Source organism: Symphalangus syndactylus, chromosome 14 (genome assembly GCF_028878055.3).
Source record: "Symphalangus syndactylus isolate Jambi chromosome 14, NHGRI_mSymSyn1-v2.1_pri, whole genome shotgun sequence".
In the NCBI taxonomy this organism is placed as follows: Eukaryota; Metazoa; Chordata; class Mammalia; order Primates; family Hylobatidae; genus Symphalangus; species Symphalangus syndactylus.
This window is the reverse complement of record NC_072436.2, coordinates 25710096-25733651: the sequence shown is the minus strand read 5'-3', so window position 1 is coordinate 25733651 and position 23556 is coordinate 25710096. Positions and strand designations below refer to the sequence as shown.

Genomic DNA, 23556 nt, shown 5'->3' with positions numbered 1-23556 from the left:
CATCATCCCTGAAGCATAGTTCACCAGCTGTGAAATATGACTGTGATACTGAGTAATCAGACAAAGGCTGGGTGGAGTGGGTACTTTATGAATACCACAGGGACAAAGGAAGGCTGCTCTTCTCACACACTGCTGAATCTCCGGATCTCCGCAAGGTCATAGCCAGTCACAGCAAAGGAGCTGCCTGAGGAATCACAAAATCGAGCACCACACAGCTGGGTGTCGGAGACACACTCACCATGACAGTGTTCCACCTGGGGGAGCAGAGGGCTGGTCAGGGCCTGATGCCCCATGCTTGGGTCTCCCCATTCCACCCACCCCATGACACATACCTCAATGTAGCCACTCTCTGGGCTTCTGCTCAGCTTCCAGATATGCACAAAGGTGTCCTCACCTGCAGAGAGTAGCTGCGGAAGAGGAAGAGGGGGAGTCAGAATGCCCTGACGGGATAGATATAAGCTGGAATCCCCAGTCCAGGTGCCCCAAGGGAGGTGGCTACACTGAGTTGCAAAGACAAGCCTGTGGTGTTCTCTCAACATTCCACTGCCAGGAAAAAGGGTATGTAGGGACAGAGGAGGAGACTGACCTTGCCCACCTCAGAAGCCAGGTCCAGGGCGCAGATGGCCCGGGCATGGGCATTGACCTGGACATGTAGATTTCCTGTAGTGGCCTCATACAGATGCACTTGTCCATTCCCATAGCCTGCCGCTATGATCCCCTGCCACAGCTGCACAGAGGGGCACGGGACTCTGCAAGGGTGACACCCAACTTTGTTTTGCCCAGATCAAATCCTACTCCCCAGCCTGAAGCTACCTCAGGAAGCCCTCTACCCCTTCTGCCTCACCTACCCAAATCCTGGAATGCGGGTCAATAATGTGAATTCTGGCCCTGACCGCCAGACACACAGCAAGCCTGAATCATCTGCCGTCACCATGTCAGCCACACAATCCTGAAGGGAAAGGCAAGATCAGCCCTTCCCTTTCTCCCCTGCTATGGTCCTGTATATACAGGGCAGGAGGGGAAGAGAGGCAGTGTGTGCATCTTTGCCTCTCCAGGTAAAGGGCAAGATGTGGAGCCCTTACTAGCTAGACCCATCAGAAACCACCCCTACCACCAGGGTTCCCTTGGGAAGCATGAACTGCTTTCCTTGAATTTCTTCATGGAGTCCCATCCCCCAATAACGTTAGGAGGGGGTGCACAATTGCCTCACTGGATGGATGATAAAACTGAGGCCACTGTCATGACCTTCTGGAGGTCTTGTAGTGAACCAGTCACAGTCATGACTAGACCCTGGGCCCCTGCACCCCCAATACCAGGCAGGCAACGCAGCCTATGGGCCTAGCCCTATGCCAGGTACAATGGAGAATATGAATAAGAAAATATATACCCTGTTCTCAAGAGGTTTGCAAATTACTTGGGGAGACAAGAGTTGTCTTTTGAGGGCAGTGCCAATTCAGGTTTCAGCTAAGAGGCATCAGTGGGAGCTAGAATATGGGGAAGGCTTCCTGGAGAGGATGGATGGCACTGGAGCTGGGCCTGAATAGGTGGGACTTGCCCTAGAGAAGGAAGCTGCACATTTCAGAGCTGGAAAGTATCTTAGAAACCATTTGCTCCAACTCCTCATTTCACATCAGTATTATAAAATCTTAGTTAACTATAAAATACTACATAAATGTAAAGTATCTCTGGCTTTATCACTGAACCTGGTGCTGAAGACTAGGAAAATGCAGATTTGCCCAAAGCCATCCACCTGTTTGGTGGATGTCAGTCTTGGCAGAGCCAAGACTCAAAGCCAGGTCCCCTGCCTCCCAGGGTGGGGAAGGCTCCCAGGTGGGTAGGGGAGGTCCACTCACCTGTCCCTGGGCAGGCTCGGTGGCAATGTCTGTGATTGGCATCTGGTGCCCAGCCAGCTCCTCGCTCAGTACAATGTTGGGACCCTTGGCTGGGATGTCAAACACCAGCACCCGGCCTGACCACGTTCCTGTATCCAGAACTAGTACTCCAGTGATGACTTCCTGACCCTCCTGGGTCTCCAGCCACCATACTCAACATTTACTCCATCCCAGAAACCTTAGTAACAAAACCCCCTCTCACTGCTCTAACAGCCATGCCCCTTCATTCACTAGCCTCATCCTATCCCACCCTGACCCTCTGAACCCTTCCATGGTTTACTAGAGTCTCTGATTCCACTCCACTTCCACCCTTCCCTCTAACTTTCCACAATTTCCTCAGGCCCTCATTATTCTGGCCACAGCCCACATGCCCCAGCACCCCTCCATGCCCTGCCCTTGGCTCCCTCACCCACACAGATGAAGTGGCCACTGGCAGCAATTCCCCGGGCAAACACAGCCTGTACTGAATATGAAAGGGGAGAATGATCAGAAATATCCCCTCCTGCAGCCCTAGCAAACACTCCCTGCCCCCACCCCACTTGGTCCTGCAGGTACCTGGGGAGGCATCTCCAGAGTCCAGTGCATGCCAGTAGACCATGGTGTAGCCATTGGACTCGTACATCTGGAAGACCGGGGCAAGAACCAGGGGGCATAACCCAACGTGACCTCTGCTGAGTACTTCACATATCCATGTTAGCCTTAGCCCATTTAATCCTCAAAACAAATCTGGGATGTAGGTACTATTTTTATCCTATTTTTTTCAGAGGACAACAGTGAGAGTGAGAAGTTAATGGTGTAAGGACATACAGCTAGTAAAGGGGCAGATACTGGAGATGGCACCTTGGAAACTGGAAAAGATGGAAAGATTGAAGATAAGAAATAGAAAAAGAGTGAGTGGGCCAAGCATGTGAAAAGTCTGGAAGTGTTTAGAGGCAAGTGGGAAAGTCTGGAAGCCTGGCAGGGGAGCTGAGAAGGCTCTGGTGGGGCAAGCAGGAGAGTCCTCTTCTTACCTGTATTCCTCGATGTGAGGTGAGTACCAGCAGCACTCGGAAGGGGAGGACACACCAGTGGACCTGGAGGGAGGTGCATCAGTGTAGGGAGAAAATCAAAGCAGGGAAGATGAGATTCTTTTTTTGGCGGGGGGGAGATGGAGTCTTGCTCTGTGGCCCAGGCTGGAGTGCAGTGGCACGATCTCGGCTCACTGCAACCTCAGCCTCCTGGGTTCAAGCGATTCTCCTGCCTCAGCCACCCAAGTAGCTGGGATTACAGGTGCACGCCACCACACCCGGTTAATTTTTTTGTATTCTTAGTAGAGAAGTGGTTTCACCATGTTGGCCAGGCTGGTCTCGAACTCCTGGCCTCAAGTGCCCGTCTCAGCCTCCAAAAGTGTTGGGATTACAGGCGTGAGCCACCGCACCCGGCAGAAGAGGGGAGATTCTGAGGTTAGGACATGCCTGCTCCTGAAGGTTTGGAGAGAAAAGGCTGGGGGTAGGACTGGGTTCAGCAACATCACTCCCAACTCCATGCCTCACCTGAGTGATAAGTGGGGGGCTCACTCCAGCACCCTCCTTAGCGTGGAGCTGGCGCTGGGCCAAGGGCACACCCTCAGGAGCAACGCTGAGAAGCTGGGCGCTTGGTCCATGAACCACACCAAAATACGTGAGGTTGCGAGCCGGCAGCTGCAGCACACTGAGGTTGTTGCACAGGGCGGCGGCCGAGCCTCGAAGAGGAAGGGAGGGCTCCCAGCGGAACATCCTGTGGGGAGGTGCATCCGAATCACCCGGCGTGCTACAAACAGACGCAGCGGAGATGTCCGAGGGCGACTATCATCGAGCATTTCGGAAGATGCCTGAGACTGGGTCACGGGATGGGGTTCCCAGAGGACGGTGATGGGGGAGGGTCACATGGCGTGGGGAGGGTGTCGAGGAGCAAGACAGGGGAGTCCCAGGGCTGTTTTGGGGCGACGGGGGAATCGCAGAGGAGGAATGGGGATGACACAGGACCACCCGATGGCCCCCAAGCCCGCGAGCCAAATAAGTGTGATGAAGCCCCCAAGGCTTTCTCCCTCGGCTCGGATCCCTGAAGCCCCCGGCCTAGGTCAGAGGTAACACCTGCAGCCCCAGATCGGCTCGCCTGACTCCTGGTTGGTAGGGTCCCTCCAAATCCGCCGCCACCATAGAGACGACGCACGTACGCACGGCCCTTGGGCGGGGGGAGCGGCCGGAACGTGCCCCGGGCGGCGCGGTTGCCGGGGCAACTGTGGGCGGGGCGAGCGACCCCGAGCCGGTGGTTGCAGAGGCGACCGTTAGGCGGCTTCGCGACCCGGATGCGGCAGAAACACCAGCGTTGCTGCGACCGCTTTGGCGATGGCGCACGAAGGCTCGGTGAGCTTCAGTTCAGCTGGGGATGCGCCAGAGCCAGGGTCGGCCGTTAAGGTCTGTGTCGGGAACAGTGGGCTGGCTCTGGGCCGCCCAGTGCCCCTACTCGCTCCCGCCCACCGCGCGGGAGTTTAGATGACCAAGGAAGCCACGTCGGTACTCGGGCAGAAAACCTACACCTGCACGGTGTCCACTGAAACGCTTTGTTACACTCAAGCCATGAGGGAAAGGGTCAGGGGGTGGTGTAGAGCCTGAGAACAGGAAGTGGATTTTGAAACAGCTAATGAATGTAATAAGTCTCTTACATGGTGGTGCGTATTTAAATGGATAGGCATTTAGAGAGAGAAGATAACAGAAAAAATCTATTTCGAGAATTTCAAGAGGAAGAAACATTAAATAATTCAGAGGCTGCACTTGAAAGTCAAATTGTTTAAGAGCCAATCAATTTTAAAATAAAGAAAACGGGGCCGGTCGCAGTGGCTCACGCCGGTAATCCCAGCACTTTGAGAGGCTGAGGCGGGCGGACTGCCTGAGCTCAGGAGTTCAAGACCAGCCAGGCCAACATGGCGAGACCCCGTCTCGACTAAAATACAAAAAATTAGCTGGGTGTGGTGGTGCCTGTAATCCCAGCTACTCGGGAGGCTGAGGCAGGAGAATCGCTTGAACTCGGGAGGCGGAGGTTGCAGTGAGCCGAGATTGCGCCACTGCGCTCTAGCCTGGGTGACAGAGAGAGACTGTCTCAAAAAAACAAAAAAAACAAAAAACGGATTTGAAGAGCCTTTGTGCAAAAATATCTCTGTCCCTTCTGGTCACCATCACGGGTGTCAGATGCAAGGCTGGGAGGGGAGGTCTAAGGAACCAACTCTCTTTACCCAGTCCAGTCAGCCCTGCTCTAGTCAAGCTTGGCCTGGGCTGTGGGCCACTCCTGGTGCTTGCTACAGGGCTGTTCTCTCTGGTGGATAGGGGTAATGAGACCTAAGGGATTTTGAGTTCTGTAAGACTTAGGAAACATCAGATTTGGGGGGATAAGGAATTTTAGGAAACAGATATGAGACAAGGTTTTAGCGGGGCAATAGGCAAAGGTTTGGGAAGATCACATTTGGAAGTACATTTTGGAAGGAACCAGGTTCAGGGAGACTGTTGTGGGGAATTGAGGGAGCTCCCAAGAGATTGTAAACTTTTTATGTCCCTAAAGTGAGTTTTGGGGACTAGTCTTTTTTTTTTTTAAGTGATTACAAAAGGAAACAAACTCATTGTAGAGAACTTACAAAATAGAAAAGAGCATAGGAAGGAAACGTATCCTCTGTTATCATTTTGATGTTTTCCTTTTGTTGAACACATAGTGGTTTACATATATGAGATCATAATTGATATGTAATTTTGTATCTTGCTTCTTTCAATTAACATTACATCATAAACATTTGCTTTATGCCATTGCAAATTCTTTCTAAAGATTACCTTTAATGGCTGGGTCAGTGGCTCACGCCTGCGAGGTGAGCAAATCACTTGAGGCCAGTTCAAGACCAGCTTGGCCAACATGGTGAAACCCCATCTCTACTAAAAATAGAAAAACAATTAGCCAGGCCTGGTGGCAGGCGCCTGTAATCCCAGCTACTCCGGAGGCTGAGGCAGGAGAATTGCTTGAACCTGGGAGGCGGAGGTTGCAGTGAGCCGAGATTTTGCCACTGCACTCCAGCCTGGGTGACAGAGCGAGACTCCGTCTCAAAAACAAAAACAAACAAACGAAGATTACCTTTAATCATTGCATAATATTTCAGTATATATAGCATAGTCAATTATTCTTTTTAAAGACATGTTTTCAATATTCTGCTATTATAAAAATGCCACAGAATTTGTTGGAGAATATATTTTTATCTGCATTTCAGAAAATGCCTTTTGGTTGTATTTATAGAACTGAAATTGCAGAGTTGAAGAAGCGAAAACATTTTTTAATGTCTTCATGCATACTGTTGCAGCATGGTATCACACTAAACCTTTGCCAGTGCTGAGTATTCTTGTTTTTAAAATAATTCTAATTTGATGAGCTAGAAATCAGAATCTCAATACTATATTTATTAGTCATCTACAGTCCCTCTTTTGTGAAATGTCATGTCCTTTGCTTATCTTTCGGATCTTAAATGGTTTTTCTTCTTATAGTTTAAGTTTTTATTGTAATATAGCCCAAGCTGGACTTGAACTCCTGGGCTCAAGCAATCCCCCTGCCTCAGCCTCCCGAGCAGCTGGTACTGTGGGTGTGCGCCACTGTGCCTGGCCATTTTTCTTCTTCTATTTTTTATTTTATTAGTATTTTTTTTTTTTTTGAGACAGAGTCTCGCTCTGTCACCCAGGCTGTAGTTCAGTAGCATGATCTCAGCTCACTGCAAACTCTGCCTCCCAGGTTCAAGTGATTCTTGTGCCTCAGCCTCCCTAGTAGCTGGGATTACAGGCGCCCACCACCATGCCTGGCTAATTTTTGTATTATTGGTAGAGACGGGGTTTCACCATGTTGGCTAGGCTGGTCTTGAACTCCTGACCTCAAATGATCCACCCACCTCGGCCCCCCAAAGTGCTGGGATTACAGGCGTGAACCACTGCGCCCGGCCATTTTTTTTTTGTATGATCTTTTAATTTACTCGGGGATATTTATCTTTTTTCATATTTGTTGCAAATGTCTTTGAGAGGCTCTGGAGTCAGACAGACTTGCATGTAATTGCATTCTGACTTCACTAACTCCTACTTGTATGATACTGGGTAAATTACCATAAAATGGAGATAAGAATAGTTGGTTAAAAAAAAAAAAAAGTAGAGAACTTTTTAAGCTCTCCTGAGCTGGGGCTGCGCTCTTCTAAGTGGGACTCCGAGCCTGGGCTATTTCTGGCTCTGGCATGGCTCCAGGAAGGCATCCGCATTTGCGACCAGGGGCGGCTGTGGTGGAGACTGGCCTGTCCTCAGCGCCCAGCACCGCTGCTCCCGGCAAACTGGAGCATGCACCGCAGGCCAGCGGCCGAGTTCGCCCATCCCAGCCATCACTTTTCCACCTAATCCTTAGAGAAGGGAAGATGAGCGAGTCGAGCTCAAAGTCCAGCCAGCCCTTGGCCTCCAAGCAGAAAAACGACGGCACTGAGAAGCGGGGCCGTGGCAGGCCGCGCAAGCAGCCTCTGGTGAGTCCCAGGACAGCGCTGGTAGGGAGTCAGAAGGAGCTCAGCGAAGTGCCAACACCTAAGAGACCTCGGGGCCGACCAAAGGGAAGCAAAAACAAGGGTGCTGCCAAGACCCGGAAAACCACCACAACTCCGGGAAGGAAACCAAGGGGAAGACCCAAAAAACTGGAGAAGGAGGAAGAGAAGGGCATCTCGCAGGAGTCCTCACTGGAGCAGCAGCTTCCTTCTGGGACTGGACAGCTTTGATCCGCTCCCAACACCCCCCCACCGCCCCCCATCCCTTCCCCACACCCACCATCACCACTGCCTCCGGCTACCACCCTCATCTTCCACTTGCGCCTTCACCACCACACTACACAACACACCAGCCGCTGCAGGTCCCTATGGGCTGAGTGGGGAGGACTTTTCCTTTGGCCTCTTCCCACCCCCACCCCCCGTCCGCCCACTCATACACATGTGCCCTCCTGGACAAGGCTAATGTCCCGCTTAGCCACACCCTGCACCTGCTGCATCCCCACTGCATCCCTGATCCCTTGGTGGTGGGGACATTGCTCTCTGGGCTTTTGGTTTGGGGGCCACCTCTCTGCTCCTCCACTGTTGCCTCTGGCTTCCCATAGAGGGGCCTGGGAGGGTTCCCCTGGCCTTAAAAGGGGCCCAAGCCCCCATTCTGGCACACCCCACTCCACTGTCCTAGCAGCAGCAGGTGTGGCCAATGGAGGGGGTGCTGGCCCCCAGGATTCCACCAGCCAAACTGTCTTTGTCACCACATGAGGCTCACATCTTTCATCCCCACCTTCCCTAGTGCCTGCACTAGGTTGGACAGCTCCCATTGGCTACAGGAAAGAGGGAGGGGTGTGAGTCCCCTACTCCCTCTTTGCAGTGGCCCCAGCCCCCTTACCCTCTGCCTGGGGTCTGAGTACATATTGCAATGATGGAGATGCAGTCACCTATTGTCCAGGTGAGGCCCATGAGCCCTGTGGCAGCTACCTGAGGTGGGCTGGGGCTGCTCCCCCAACCCTACTTTGCTTCTACCACTTGGCCATTTCCCCCTCCTCAGATGGGGCACCAATAACAAGGAGCTCACCCTTCCCACTCCCAGCCCTCCTGCTTCTGCCACCCCCCAAGGTTCTGGTTCCGTTTTTCCTTTGTTCACAAACTACCTCTGGACAGTTGTTTTGTTTTTGGTTCAATGTTCCATTCTTTGACATCCGTCATTGCTGCTGCTACCAGCACCAAATGTTCATCCACGTTGCCTCCTGCTCTGCCCACGATCCCCTCCCCCAAGTTACTCTTCGTGGGGAAGAGGGGCTGAGGCATGGCAGGCTGGGTGACGGACTACTCCAGTCCGGGCCCTGCCCCTAGGATGCTGCAGCAGAGAGAGCAAGGGGGCCCAAATCCACCATAAAGCATGTAGGGGCCGCCTGCTCCCCCTGGTCTGTCAGGGAGGGGTAGCCATGATTTGTCCCAGCCTGGGGCTCCCCCTCTGGTTTCCTATTTGCAGTTACTTGAATTAAAAAAAAAAAAAATCCTTTTCTGGAAAACAAAATGTAGAGAAGACTTTAAATAGCACCAATAATTCCAGGACTGTTTACTGAATTGTCTTTCTCAAGTAATTTGAACTCTCAAGAATTTTGAATACTTTGCTCATAAGGGCCATGAAGTTAAACCTTCACATTGCCTGGGCTTGCTCACTGTGTGCTCCTAAGCAAGGATGGTTAACTTCTGTCAGACTTCAGTTTCTTTTTTCTTTTTTTTTTTTTTTTTGAGACACAGTCTCGCTCTGTCGCCAGGCTGGAGTGCAGTGGCACAGTCTCTGCTCAGTGCAACCTCCATCCCCTGAGTTCAAGTGATTCTCCTTCCTCAGCCTCCCCACTTCAGTTTCTTTATCTGTCAATTGTGGTTAGTGGGCTGTTAATGAAAATTATTAGGTCAAACATCTACTAAGTATCCGTCACATAGTAGGCTCTTCGTCAATTAGCCCTTTTCTTTCCCACTAGACAACTTGAGAAAGCTTCCTCCTAGCCTATAGCTACTCTTCCGTTCCACTTCTTGGTTTCCTGCTCTGACTGCCCTGTTTTGTTCTCACAGAGGCAGGAGAGGCAGGTCCGAGACCGCGGGATGACCCGGTCCGCGGTCCGAGACCGCGGGGTGACCCGGTCCAAGGCGGAAAAAGTGCGGCCGCCCACTGTGCCAGTGCTGCAGGTGGATATTGTGCCTGGGCGGCTCAATGAGGCCGAGTGGATGGCGCTTACGGCCCTCGAGGAGGGCGAGGACGTGGTAGGGGACATCTTGGCCGACTTGCTGGCTCGAGTTATGGACTCTGCTTTCAAAGTCTACCTGACTCAGCAGGTGGGCCGGGATCCGGGTCCTTCAGACTCATCTCCTCCCTCTCCCGCCCCTCCCTGCCGACCTGAGATCCTCTCTCGCCTCCGCAGTGCATTCCATTCACCATCAGCGAGGCCCGGGAGGCCATGCTGCAGATCACGGAGTGGCGCTTCCTGGCCCGGGACGAGGGAGAATCTGCAGTAGCTGAGGACCCCACATGGGGTGAGGACGAGGAGCCTTCGCCATGCACGACGGACTCCTGGGCTCAGGGTTCAGTGCCCGTGCTGCACGCGCCCACCTCGGAGGGCCTGGAGAACTTCCAAGGTGAAGTACACTCCTCGGGAGCCTCTCCGGACTCCTCTGCCATTACTCCTGCTCTCCCCTTTCCGACATCTCACTGCCCAAGTGCATTTCCCCAGGACCCTGCGAGCGTGGACCGGATCCCTTTAGGAAGGTCGTGGATGGGTCGAGGCTCCCAGGAGCAGATGGAATCTTGGGAGCCTTCTCCGGAGCTGAGAGTCACCTCAGCCCCTCTTCCCACATCAGAGTTGTTTCAGGAGGCAGGGCCCGGAGGTCTTGTAGAGGAAGCGGACGGCCAGTGTAGCGGCCTCTCCTCGGCCGGGTCCTTGAGCGCGAGCTTCCAGCTGTCGGTGAAGGAGGCGCCTGCCGACGATGCCTACCCTTCTCTGGATCCGTACCTGGAAGCCAGCCCCCAGGCCTCAACCGAGAGGGGACACCCCTTCGGCTTCCATTTGTCGTTGGAGGACCTCTACTGTTGCATGCCCCAGCTGGACGTGGCTAGGGATCGGCTGGAACTCAGGTCAGAGGGGGTGCCCTGCATCGCCTCGGGCGTGTTGATGTCCTGCCCCTCTGTGGGCGGCGCCACCCGCCCCTCCGCGTCCTTCCAGCAGCAGCGGGCCAGGCCCTCGGATGTGCGGCTGAGCGCCCAGAACCACAGGATGCGCCGCAAGGCGGCCGTGAAACGCCTGGACCCTGCGCGGCTCCCGTGCCACTGGGTGCGCCCTCTGGCTGAGGTCCTGGTCCCAGACTCTCAAACACGCCCCTTGGAAGCCTACCGCGGACGCCAGCGGGGCGAGAAGCCCAAGGCCCGGGCCAAGGCCCGGGCCGAACCCCAAGCCCTCGGCCTCGACACCCGTGTCTCCCCGGCAGCGTTCTTCCCTCTCCGGCCGGGCATTCCTTTCTGTGCCTTGGACTCGAGCCCCGCACTCCAGTTCCCCACTTTAAATTTAGGCCTATCGTCGCCATCCCTCGGGTCAAAGCTGCCATTCCCCAACTCCAGGATTCGCTTCCTCACCACACACCCGGTGCTCCCTGATGTGGCCCGCAGCCCCAGCCCCAAGCTGTGGCCCAGTGCCAGGTGGCCCAGCGGTTGGGAGGGGGAGGCCGAGCTGCTGGGCGAGCTGTGGGCTGGCCGGACCCGCGTGCCTCCACAGGGTCTGGAGCTGGCAGACAGGGAGGGCCAGGATCCTGGCAGATGGCCTCGAACCACACCCCCGATCCTTGAAGCCACTTCCCAGGTGATGTGGAAGCCGGTGTTGCTGCCAGAAGCCCTGAAGCTGGCCCCTGGTGTGAGCATATGGAACCGGAGCACCCAGGTGTTGCTCAGCTCTGGTGTGCCTGAACAGGAGGACAAAGAAGGTAGCACCTTTCCTCCCGTTGAGCAACACCCCATCCAGACAGGTGCCCCAAAGCCCCAGGTGACTGTAGCACAGCTAATGAAAAACTCAGCCCCCAAAGTGTGGTCCTCTAAGCCTGCTGCCTCCGTCTGATCCCTGAGCCTCTGGCCGTGGTAACTGGCCCCTCCCTCTGCTTGCCAGAAATAAACACCTGAGTTGCCTTAGGAACTAGTCTGATGTCTCTTGTCAGTTTCTTCCAAGGGTGTCCACCCTCGCACTGAACCCCAAGGGGAGCAGTTATTCTACAGGCCTAGAAGAAGATAGAACCATGGTTCAGGAAATAACCCTGTCTCCACTCTTAGGAGACCCTGCATTAGGGCCATCACAGAGGCATTCTATGAGCCCATCGCAGAGGCATTCTAGAGAAATCCCCGTCCCCCAAAGGAGTAGACATAAGGGCTGCCAGCGAGTCTGGCTCTGTAGAGAGAACTTCGAGTCTCCTTTCAGTAGGGGAGGAAGGAGAAGGCCCTGCATAAGCACAGAGTGATTCAAGATATGAAGAACTTGATTTCTTGCTTCCCTGGTCCCTGGAGCTTGGTCACTTCACCTTAGACTGCAAATCCAAATTTCACTTTTGAAGTTAAGGAGGAACTCTCAAATTCAAACAGTGTATTGAACAAACTCAAGAGTCAGTGCCTCCTTAAATTTTATCTTAGGCTCCACACCTGCCTCATTGCTAGTCTCCACTCTGCCTAGATTTATCCTGCACCCACTTCCTCCTACAGCATTTCCCCAGCAGGCCCAGGAAGTTTCTGCTATGTTGCTGTGGGCTGCACTCGGCATCCTGGTCTGGGGCGCTGGCTCTGTCTTCCTTATTCCGGTCCTCTTCAACTACACGTGCAGCTCTGATGGAAGTCTCATCCCTGGGACCTCCAGTGCTGCTCCACAGATCTGACTGGGAAAACAGCCATAGTGACTGGGGCCAACAGTAGTGAGTGCTCCTCCCACCCTGAATCCTCACTGTGGGCCTCGGCCTCCAACAACTCTCACAGGGAAGGCAGGGAGGAGCATCCACTATCAACACCCTTGTCCCTCCCCCAGAGTGTCCCTTGTTCACTGTAGTCACCACCCAGCCAAAGTTGTCCTCCCACAGGCATCGGGAAGGTTGTATCCCAGGACCTAGCTCGGTGTGGGGCCCAAGTGATCCTTACTTGTCAGAGTAGGGAATGTGGACAGCAAGCCCTGGCTGAGATCCAAGCAGCCTCAAACAGCAACCGCCTCCTGCTTGGCGAGGTGGACCTTAGCTCCATGACTTCTATTCGGAGCTTTGCCCGGAGGCTTCTGCAGGAGAATCCTGAGATACATCTGCTGGTAAACAATGCTGGAGTCAGTGGTATGTGCCTTGGCTTGCTTCTCCAAACACGTTTCTGCAGCCTCCTTTCTAGCTCAGGAACTCTAAAACAGGTATCCTCAAAGCCTAACCTATGCAATCTCACCAAAACACTCTAATCCATACCCTCCCCTAAAAAGCCGACATTGAGTTATAGCCTTAAACTTCATTGCCCCCATCTTCGCATGTACGTGCCCCTGTGGCATTTCTGCTGAAGGTGATATGTCCCTCCCAGACCTTGTCTCCCTTAAGGTGGTCCCTTTATCACTCAATGCCAGTGTTTTCATTTCCTCCCAGGATTCCCCAAGACACTTACCCCAGAGGGCCTGGATCTCACCTTTGTCACTAACTATGTTGGGCCCTTTCTGCTCACAAACCTACTCCAAGGTAAGGAAGGATGGGCACCTTCCATGCTGCCCTCTTCCCTGTACCCCTGACATTCTAGTAACTGTCTCCCAGGACCACCTCTTGCCTCTTGGCACCCAGCTGCTTGCTGAGTGGTGATCCAACACACTTTTTGTGTCGCACATCAGGGAAGCCCAGCTGGCACAAGTCAGTATTAGAAGGCTGGTAGAAGAATCATTCAGCCCAAAATATAATCAGCAAGGGGATATGAGATCCCAGACCTCCTTCTCCCATCCCCTAGTTTTAGCCAGACCAGTAGAGTCAGTTTTTGCAACGAAGGCTTCTTGAGGGGGCACTAGGCACCAGAAATAGAGAAAGCAAGAAGACTCAGTTTCTGTTCTCAGGGTCGGCCAGAGGTGTAGGCCATACAGATGATACAGTTGATACATTACTGCCTCGGGCCTAAGTCCTTTGAAGAGGCCCTTTCTGATTGAGAAAGTTTGGCTCCTCCAGTGAAAGGTTCGGGGAGTGGGTGGCAGATACATTTTCCCTGACGTTTTCTCCTAGATTGTATAATAGCCCCTTTATTTTTTTATTTTTTTATTTTTTTTTAAATTACTCATCCCCTTGCAATGTGATAGCCTCCTTAAAAGAAAAGCAATTTTTTTTTTGGTCAGGTAATACATATCCAAAGTACAAAATTGAAAGTGTACAAAAGGATATAGAGGGTTGTTTGTTTGTTTTTTTTTTAACTATTTTTCTCTTCTGGTACATAAGCCACCTGTTCCCCTCCTGAGAGGCTACTACTGTTGCCAGGGTCTCACGTATCCTTTAGTGGTCAACTAAATTAATCCCAATTGGAAAGTGAACAAAGGCAAAACTCTATGCACCTGCAAGTATGATTGTTTTTGTCCCTTTCCACAAATTGTAACATTTTGGAATGTCACGACACTATCTGCATCTTGCTTAGTGACAGTTTGTTAAACTTCTTTCGTGTCTCATCTTCTCTTATCTATTCTCCCCACTGCCACATCTAGTAATCACCTTTCATCATGACACTTTCTTGCTTAAAATCCTTTGAAGGTACCCTCTCCTTTGTAGGATGAACTCTAAGCCCCTTATCTACACTTAGAAGGCCCTGTGCTAGGCTGGGCACGGTAGCTCATGGCTGTAATCCCAGTACTTTGAGAGGCTGAGGCAGGCAAATCACCTGAGGTCGGGAGTTCAAGACTAGCCTGAGCAACATGGAAAAACCCTGTCTCTACTAAAAATACAAAATTAGCTGGGCGTGGTGGTGCATGCCTGTAATCCTAGCTACTTGGGAGGCTTAGGCAGGAGAATTGCTTGAACCCAAGAGGTGGAGGTTTCGGTGAGCCGAGACCGCACCATTGCACTCCAGCCTGGGCAACAAGAGTGAAACTCTGTCTCAAAAAAAAAAAAAAAAAAAACCCTCTGCTGACTGACAGCCTTGCCTTTTGCCGTTCCTTAACCCACCTCCTAGTCTCCAGCCAGACAATCTGCAGCTCTTGCACCACGGTCTGTTTTTTTTTTACCCTCTGGTTGTGTTTTTGCACATACGGCTCCTTCTATCTGGAATATCCTTTCTCATCATGTTGGCCTGGCTAACTTTAGTTCACCTGCCAAGATGCAGCACAGATATCACCTCTGCTGTGGATCTTTCCCCAACCTTCACCTCCCCCAGTCACTCCCATTTACGGGGCTCCATTAGCCCCCTTGTACACATCTCTGTGACTGCACTGATGTTGCTCTGTGAAGATCAGTCTCTCCAACTGAGCAGGGAGCCCTTTTGGTCTCTATGTCACTGTCTGCAAATTTAAACTCCATTGTCTTCTTTAAGAATAATTTTCTTTCCAGTAAATTTTGGCTAAATACCACCTGCTCAGTTTTTCATTTGTAATTTGTAATTTTTTAAATTTTATTTTGTATTAATTTTTTTTTTTCTGGGGAGACAAGGAGCAGGTGTTGGAAGCAGCCCATGCAGCAGGCTAGCCTCCTGCTGAGTGATTCTTAATTTCAGTGTAAGGCTCAAAATAGTTTTAGCATTTTAAAAACAATACTGTAAACTCATATGTGACAACTATTTTTTATACTTTATATAATCCAGCCTTTTTTTTTTTTTTTTTTTGAGACGGAGTTTCACTTTCGTTTCCCAGGTTGGAGTGCAGTGGCGAGATCTCGGCTCACTGCAACTTCCGCCTCCTGGGTTCAAGCGATTCTCCTGCCTCACCCTCCCGAGTAGCTGCGATTACAGGTGCCCAAGACCACGCCTGGCTAATTTTTTGTATTTTTGCTAGAGACGGGGTTTCGCCATGTTGGGCAGGCTGGTCTGGAACTCCTGACCTCAGGTGATCCACCCGCCTTGGCCTCCCAAAGTGCTGGGATTACAGGCATGAGCCACCACACCCAGCCAATCCAAACTTTTTAATATACTTACTGATATGGTTTGGCTCTGTGTCCCCACCCAAATCTCATCTCCAACTGTAATCCCCACATATAGAGGGAGGGACCAGGTGGGAAGTGATTGGGTCATGGGGGCAGTTTCCCCCATGCTGTTCTTGTGATATTGAGAGAGATCTCACAAGATTTGATGGTTTTAAAGGTGGCAGTTTTCCCCTGCCTGCTCTCTGTCTCTCCTGCCACCATGTAAGACATGCCTTGCTTCCCTTCCGCCATGATTATAAGTTTCCTGAGGTCTCCCCAGCCATGCAGAGTTGTGAGTCAATTAAACTTCTTTTGTTTATAAATTACCCAGTCTCAGGTAGTATCTTAATAGTGGTATGAGAACAGACTAAAACACTTATGTACTATTTTAAACTTTTTTTTAAGATTTAACTTTAAGATTGTAATTTTGTTTTTGTTTGGAACATAGTTGGTTTTTTATTTACAATTAAACTTGTTAATAGTTTTCCAGTGATGACCTTCCCTAGCTTTGTTTCTTTAAAAACATTTTCTCAAGTACCTCTGCACACATATTTCTTTTCCCCCAAACCTAGCACCCTTATGTCCTTAGCACCTAGCTTAGTGTCTGCCATATTCCAGGTGCCCAATGAACATTTGTGGGATGGATAAATGGAGGAATGAATGTATAAATACATGAAAGCAACTTTCACAGTGTTTCCAGTTTCTCCTTCTCCTTCTTAGCCATCAGTGAAATAAAACATATAAATGAGGATCAATTAAGGTAGCTCCAACTAGCAAGTAGAAGAAAAGCAAGGCAAAACTCCAAACACTAATATGAAAGAAGAAGAAGATCATTAGGAAGGCAGCTAATAATGAAAATGAGGTCCCAGCTAACATTAAGCTCTCCTATGCCTAGCCCAGGTTTCTGGATATGGGCCCCACTGCCCCTTCTTAGAGAGCCCTGCTCCCCATCTTCTGGAGAAGCAGGTTGGGGAGTGAGCATGGGAGTTTACTCTAGAACTTGGATTGAAGGAGTATGGTCCCTCCCATCTCTACCCAGGGGCCCTACAACGGGCAGGGCCAGCCCCAGTGGTGAATGTGTCTTCCATTCGGCATGCACATGGGTACATTGATGAGGGGCACCTGACAGGCTGGAGGCCCTTTGACCTTTAACCAAAACTATGACTGCAGCAAACTGCTATTGACTTCATTCACTGGAGAGCTTGCCCAGAGACTTCAAGGAACAGGTAACTGCCTCTGACACCCCTTACTCCACTCCCAGCACCACCTCCCAACCTTTCACATCTCCTTCCAACATGTCCTGTCCATAAAGTACTCCCAATGTGCCCCAAACCAGCATTTTATTACACTCCAACTATCATCTGTGTACCCTCTATTTCTCTCAACCCTGTATTCACATCATTTCAACCTTTTCCCATTCTTTTCATCTCCCACAATATTTCTTTCCTGCTGGTGTTTTCCAATACCAGCATCGTCCATCATGTTCCTCCTACAGTTCACCCAACACTTCCAATACCCATCCTTCCTTACTGGCTTGGATACCATTAAGGTGAGCTATGGAGCACCAGTGTCCCCTGCACCACCCTCAAGTCACTGGTCAACACTACCCAACAGTCTTGGTAGGACCCTTCCCTTATTTGCACACTGCTGAACTACACTTATATCGGTCATCCTCCTCTCTCTTCACTTTGCACTCTCCTTGTGTCTCAACTTCTTAGGAATGACTGTGAGTGCTGTGGAGCCTGGTCTTGTATACATGGGGATTATGAGGCATTTCTCTTAGCCATACCGCTTCCTCTTCTAGCTTGTCAGCTTCTTCATGATGGTGGGTGGGGGAAAGAACTGGTTTGGCCTAGAGGAGTGGGGCAGAGCTCAACTTCTCAGTGTGTCCCAGCAGGCCAAAGTTTGCCTGGCATGACTTCTTTTTCACTTCTCCCTCCCAACAGGATCTCAAACAAGGTGTAATCCCAGTCCTCTACTTGAGCTTGGCAGAGGAGCCGGATGGTATTTCTGGAAAATATTTCAGCAGTTCCTGTGTGATAACTCTTCCCGTTAAAGCCTGTCAGGATCCTCTTGTTGCCCAGAGCCTCTGGAATGCCTCAGTCCGACTGACAAGCCTAGTCAAGATGGACTGACCCTCTGTGACCTCTGCCCTAACTTGCCACCCTGCCTCTAACTTCCAGCACTTACTCTGATTATGCCCTTTGTTTGCTGGCTTCTAGGACCAATTACTGTCCAGTATAATGACCACTTCCTCTGCCTGTTGGCTTAGTGATGACTTGAGAGCCAAGAATAGTCAGGGGCCAGCTGCGATGGCTCACAACTGTAATCCTAATGCTTTGGGAGGCTGAGGTAGGCAGATTGCTTGAGCTCAGGAGTTCACAACCAGCCTGAGCAACATGGCAAAACCCCATCTCTACAAAAAAATACAAAAATTAGCTGAGCAGGGTGGTGTGTTCCTGTGGTCCCAGTTATTTGGGAGTGTAAGGTGGGAGGATTACATTGAGACCGGGAGGTCGAGGCCGCAGTGAGCCATGATGGTGCCACGGCACTCCAGCCTGGGTGACAGAGCAAGAACTTGTCTCAAAAAGAAAAAAAAAAGAATAATAATTCACACAGTTTAATCTTCCACTTTATTGCCAGCTAGCTGGTGGAAGTATTCATCTTTTGGGCACTAGGATCTCCCAACCTACTGAGTGCCGTGGCGGGTTATGGTGACTTGAAGTAAAACTCCTTCCAGGGAGCATTAGGGGTACCAGTAAGAAGGGAAACTTTGATTTGTACCTCTTGATTCCCAGACCTGTGCTTCTTGCCTATGGGGAAGACAGCCCCACGCAGTGACCTCTGGATTAAGGCATATACCACATCCTGTAGTACAGCACCCCAACCTCACAGGGAGTTGTCTCCCAGCTAGTATTGTACTGAGCCTGCTCTGGGTGATGAGTCATAAAATCCAGTTAATTTAGGGAGTATGAGCCCATTGCTCCTTTTCTGGGATCTTTGTTCATGTATATAAATTTTAGAATCAGCTCTTTGAATTTCACACACACACACACACACACACATGCACACCCTGTTGGGGATTGCATTGAATCTATAGATCTACTTGGGAGGATTGGCATTTTTATGAGATTGAGTCTTCCTAACCATGGACAAGGTTGACTCTTATATCTATTTAAATCTTCTAAATACCTGTACAAAACTTTAAATAATTTTATCCACAAAGATCTTGTACAGAAGTTTTACTGCATTTATATTCAGGCACTTTCATTTTTATGCTATTATAAATGATATTTTAAAATGTGTATATCTGTTGATGGCTGTGTGAAACCTCAGTTCTTAGTTTAAAAGAATTTAAACAAGGGACATACAGCAAAAGAAGTGCAGCATAGAGTAATTTATTGCAAAAGAAAAAGAATATTTTGAAAGGTAAGTGCAGAACAGACAGTACACCGAGAGAGAGAGAATTCAGGGCAGGCTGCTCATAAGGATGAGACAGCAAAGACTGGCACTAGGGAGACTCTTATGGAAGTCTGACATGATTATTCATGAGGTGGGAAGAGGTGTTACTAGTAAGCATGTTCTGGGTGGTCCTCTGGGTGTGGATGCACAGTAGCTGTATATGCTTGTTCATATGTCACATGTCTCATTAGCATCTTCAATATCCAGGGGTGTGCTTTTTAGTAATAAAATGAGCAAAGGGTCAGTTTGAGGACAGGTAAATCAAACTGCACGTGCTGTCTACAGGGGAAATTCCCTACCGAAGATAGCTTTGCTTGAATGAGCTCAGTTACAATGCATATGCTGAGGTTTATTGTGTTGATTGTACAGTCACCACTGTTGCTGCCTTGACTACTTGGTCACTTGCTTGACGACCTCTCCTGCCTCATATTGACCTTACATCAAACAACTTTATTATCTAGTTCTAATAAGTTATCCATAGATTCTCTTGGTTTTTCTACATGGAAAATCACATCATCCAGGAATAATCACAGTTTTATTTCTTCCTTTGTAACTATTCCAACTTATATTTCTGTTTCTAGAAAACTTTAACAGATTTTCTAGTATTGAAACAACCTTACATTTCTGGAATAAACCCAACTTTGTAATAGTGTTACCTTTTTTATGCATTGCTAAACAGCCTGCTCATTTTTGTAGAACTTTTTACTATGTTCATAAAGGAGATTGGCCCAAATAAATAAAAAGAAAAAAGAAAAAATAATAAAGGAGATTGGCCTGTATTTTTCCTTATTTATGTGGAAATTGCCTAGTTTTGCTGTTATGAGTACATTTTTTTTTTTTTTTTTTTTGAGACAGTTTCTCTCTGTCGCCCAGGGTGGAGTGCAGTGGCGCGATCTAGGCTCACTGCAACCTCTGCCTCCCAGGCTCAAGCAATTCTCCTGCCTCAGCCTCCCGAGTAGCTGGGATTACAGGCGTGAGCCACCGCGCCCGGCCTAGAATTTTTAATCTACATATTTAACTTAATGTCTTTAATCAATATCTTCATTCGTCTTTAAAACAATTCATAGATTTTAGAGTTCTTTAACATTAATAATTCTCTTTGAATTTATACATTTTTGTAACCCTATATTTTAATTCTACTATTTTATTAATCTCACAAATCAGATATTATTATTATTATTATTATTTTTTTTTGAGACTGAGTTTCGCTCTTGTTGCCCAGCCTGGAGTGCAATGGCGCAATCTCGGCTCACCGCAACCTCCGCCTCCCAGGTTCAAGCAATTCTCCTGCCTCAGTAATCTCGAGTAGTTGGGATTACAGGCATGCACCACCATGCCTGGCTAATTTTTTTTTTTTTTTTGTATTTTTAGTAGAGACAGGGTTTCTCCATGTTGAGGCTGGTCTCGAACTCCTGACCTCAGGTGATCCGCCCACCTCGGCCTCCCAAAGTGCTGGGATTACAGGTGTGAGCCACCACGCCCGGCCACAAATCAGATATTATTTTAAATAGGTGATACTTGTATAGGTTTGCTCATATGTTTAATATTAATACTTAATATTGCTTGCTCTTCTTTCTTGTATCTCAGATCTTCCATCTTGGGTTATTTTCCTTCTACCTGAAGTACATCTTTAGAAGTTACTTTAGGCCAGGCTTAGTGGCTCATGCCTGTAATCCCACCACTTTGGGAGACCGAAGTGGGTGGATTGCTTGAGGACAGAAGTTTGAGATCAGCCTGGGCAACATGGTGAAACCCCGTCTCTACAAAAATGCAAAAATTAGCCGAGTGTGGTGGCACGTGCGTGTAGTCCCAGCTATTCAGGAGGCTGAGGTGGGAGAATCACCTGAGCCCAGGAGGTCAAGTCTGCAGTGAGCTGTGATCACGTCATTGCACTCCAGCGTAGGCCACAGAGTGAGACCTTCTCTTTCTCTCTCAAAAAAAAGTTACTTTAGTGAGGATTTGTGGTAGACAGAATGCTAAGATGGCCTCCAAACTTCTCATCTTTTGTTTATATACCCTAGAAAATCCCCCTTCCCCTTAAGTCTGAGCAGAACTCATGAATATGATGGGATTTCTCTCCTGTGATTATGTTATTTACCTGACATAAGGGATTTTTCTGATGTAGTTAAAGTCTCTAATCAGTTAATCAAATTGGTGATTATTTTGGGTGGACCTGACTTAATGAAGTGAGCCTTTTAAAAGGCTTCAAGCCTTTACAGAAGTGAGAAAGATTCTCTCCTTTACCTTAAAGAAGCAAATTGCTACATTGTGGAGAGGGCTACATGGCAGGGATGGCAGGTGGCCTCTGGGAGCCAGGCCTCAGTTCTACAGTCACAAGAAATTGAATTCTGCCAATAACCAGTGAGCTTGAAAGAGGACCCTGAACTTCAATGAGCTTACAGCCCTGGATGACTTCTTGATTTCAGCCTGGTGACCTCCTGAGTGGAGGACCCAGCAAACATGTGCCCAGACTCCCGACCCACAGAAACTGTGAGATAATAAACGTGTTTTTTAAAAAATAAACATATTTATTATATTTTTTAGAGACAGGGTCTCTCTCTGTCACCCAAGCTGGAATGCAGTGGCACTATCATAGCTCACAACAACCTCAAACTCCTGGGCTCAAGCAATCCTTCTGCCTCTCTGCCTCCCAAGTAACTGGGACTACAGGAGCATGCCACCACTCTGGCTAATTATTCTTTTTTTATTTTTTATTTTTTCAGAGGTAATCGAGTTAGAATTAAAAAATTTTTTCTTCTATAGAGACAGGGATTCTTGTTATGTTGCCCAGGCTGGTCTCAAATTGCTGGCCTCACAGGATCCTCTTGCCTTGGCCTCCAAAGTGGTGGGATCACAGGCATGAGCCATCATGCCTGGCCTATGTTGCTTCACCCACTGAATTTATAGTAATTTGTTATGTAGCAATAGAAAACTAATGTAAGATCTAATATAATAAACTTCCTCAGTTTTATTTGTTGGAGGATGTATTTATTTCACCTTAATGATGGGGTATCAGTTTGCTACTGGCTAAGGAATTATAGGTTGACAGTTTTTTTTGTTGTTGTTGTTGTTTTGTTTGTTTGTTTTGAGACGGAGTCTTGCTCTGTCGCCCAGGCTGGAGGGCAGTGGCGCGATCTCGGCTCACTGCAAGCTCCGCCTCTCGGGTTCACGCCATTCTCCTGCCTCAGCCTCCCGAGTAGCTGGGATTATAGGCGCCCGCCATCACGCCTGGCTAATGTTTTGTATTTTTTTTTTTTTTAGTAGACACGGGGTTTCACCATGTTAGGATGGTCTCCATCTGCTGATCTCGTGATCCGCCCACCTCGGCCTCCCAAAGTGCTAGGATTACAGGCGTGAGCCACAGCTCCCGGCCGACAGTTTTTGTGTTTTTTTAATCCTGTTAAATATAGTATTTCTTTTTTTTCTTTTTTTCTTTTTTTTTTTTTTTCCCGAGACGGGAGTTTCGCTCTTGTTGCCCAGGCTAGAGTGCAACGGCGCGATCTCGGCTCACCGAAACCTCCGCCTCCCGGGTTCAAGTGATTCTTCTGCCTCCCGAGTAGCTGGGATTACAGGCATGCGCCGCCACGCCCGGCTAATTTTGGATTTTTAGTAGAGATGGGGTTTCTCCATGTTGGTCAGGCTGGTCTCGAACTCAGATGATCCGCCCGCCTTGGCCTCCCAAAGTCCTGGGATTACAGGCGTGAGCCACTGCGCTCGGCTTTTTTTTTTTTACTTTTTATTTTATTTTATTTTATCTTATTTTTTAAGATGGAGTCTTGCTCTTGCTGCCCAGGCTGGAGTGCAATGGCGCGATTTCGTCTCACTGCAACCTCTGCCTCCTGGGTTCAAGCGATTCTCCTGCCTCAGCCTCTCGAGTAGCTGGGATTACAGGGGCCTGCCACCACGCCCAGCTAATTTTTGTATTTTTAGTAGAGACGGGGTTTCACCATGTTGGCCAGGTTGGTCTCAAACTCCTGACCTCAGGTGATCCATCAGCCTCGGCCTCCCAAAATGTTGGGATTACAGGCGTCAGCCACCACCTTCGTACAAATATAGTATTTCTATGTCTTCTGGCTTTCATTGTTATTGAGAAATTGATGTTAATCTAACAGTTATTTTGCAGGGACTTTGCCTTTTCTCTTTTGCTCCTTTTAAGATTTTATCTTTGTCATTGCTTTTTTAGTTTCATTGTAATAAACTCACGAATTTATTACATGTGAATTTCTTTTTATTTATTCTGGTGGGAATTCCTTGGATTTCCTGAATCTGAGGATATATATCTAACCTGTATTACTCTTTAAATACAATCTCTTCTTTATTACCTTCCTTTCTTTCCTTCCTTCCTTCCCTTTTTCCCTCCCTCCTTCCTTCCTTCCTTCACACCCCCCACTTTCTCTCTCTCTTTTTTTTTTTTTTTTTGAGACAGCGTCTTCCTCTGTCATCCAGGCTGGAGTGTAGTGGCACAATCCTAGCTCACTGCAGCCTCAAATCCCTGGCTTCAAACAATCCTCCTGCCTTGGCCTC

General features: G+C 49.2%; 4 protein-coding genes across 18 annotated transcripts; 3 read left to right on the top strand and 1 right to left on the bottom strand.

The window, feature by feature from the left end:
* Positions 1 to 68: 68 nt before the first annotated feature.
* On the bottom strand, positions 69 to 4137 carry WDR54 (WD repeat domain 54). 8 transcript variants are annotated; one of them, XM_055241259.2, is made up of 10 exons: positions 4026 to 4137; positions 3425 to 3647; positions 2903 to 2965; positions 2448 to 2514; positions 2302 to 2355; positions 1854 to 1993; positions 849 to 949; positions 587 to 749; positions 333 to 407; positions 69 to 254 (listed from the first exon to the last, which is right to left on the bottom strand). In XM_055241259.2, exons 1-10 carry the CDS (start codon positions 4067 to 4069, stop codon positions 123 to 125), a joined length of 1062 nt encoding a protein of 353 aa, XP_055097234.1. In that variant the 5' UTR covers positions 4070 to 4137; the 3' UTR covers positions 69 to 122. The 8 variants fall into 8 exon arrangements, with proteins under 8 accessions (XP_055097234.1, XP_055097235.1, XP_055097236.1 ...); XM_055241260.2 differs by having other exon boundaries at positions 596 to 749; XM_055241261.2 differs by having other exon boundaries at positions 1854 to 1981.
* On the top strand, positions 4089 to 11624 carry C14H2orf81 (chromosome 14 C2orf81 homolog). Of its 8 annotated transcripts, none has more exons than XM_063616558.1 (4): positions 4131 to 4276; positions 9520 to 9780; positions 9867 to 10080; positions 10303 to 11624. In XM_063616558.1, exons 1-4 carry the CDS (start codon positions 4259 to 4261, stop codon positions 11544 to 11546), a joined length of 1737 nt encoding a protein of 578 aa, XP_063472628.1. In that variant the 5' UTR covers positions 4131 to 4258; the 3' UTR covers positions 11547 to 11624. The 8 variants fall into 8 exon arrangements, with proteins under 8 accessions (XP_055097218.1, XP_063472628.1, XP_055097220.1 ...); XM_055241246.2 differs by having other exon boundaries at positions 4163 to 4327; XM_055241244.2 differs by lacking the exon at positions 4131 to 4276 and adding an exon at positions 8276 to 8389 and having other exon boundaries at positions 9867 to 10085; positions 10176 to 11624.
* LOC129461839 (high mobility group protein HMG-I/HMG-Y-like) lies at positions 7088 to 7699 on the top strand. The gene is made up of 2 exons (XM_055241264.2): positions 7088 to 7431; positions 7465 to 7699. Exons 1-2 carry the CDS (start codon positions 7156 to 7158, stop codon positions 7675 to 7677), a joined length of 489 nt encoding a protein of 162 aa, XP_055097239.1. The 5' UTR covers positions 7088 to 7155; the 3' UTR covers positions 7678 to 7699.
* A 73-nt stretch (positions 11625 to 11697) lies between the features above and the next one.
* Positions 11698 to 16789, top strand: LOC134732347 (retinol dehydrogenase 13-like). Its single transcript, XM_063616574.1, has 3 exons — positions 11698 to 12786; positions 13081 to 13170; positions 16610 to 16789. Exons 1-3 carry the CDS (start codon positions 12702 to 12704, stop codon positions 16720 to 16722), a joined length of 288 nt encoding a protein of 95 aa, XP_063472644.1. The 5' UTR covers positions 11698 to 12701; the 3' UTR covers positions 16723 to 16789.
* Positions 16790 to 23556: the final 6767 nt, after the last annotated feature.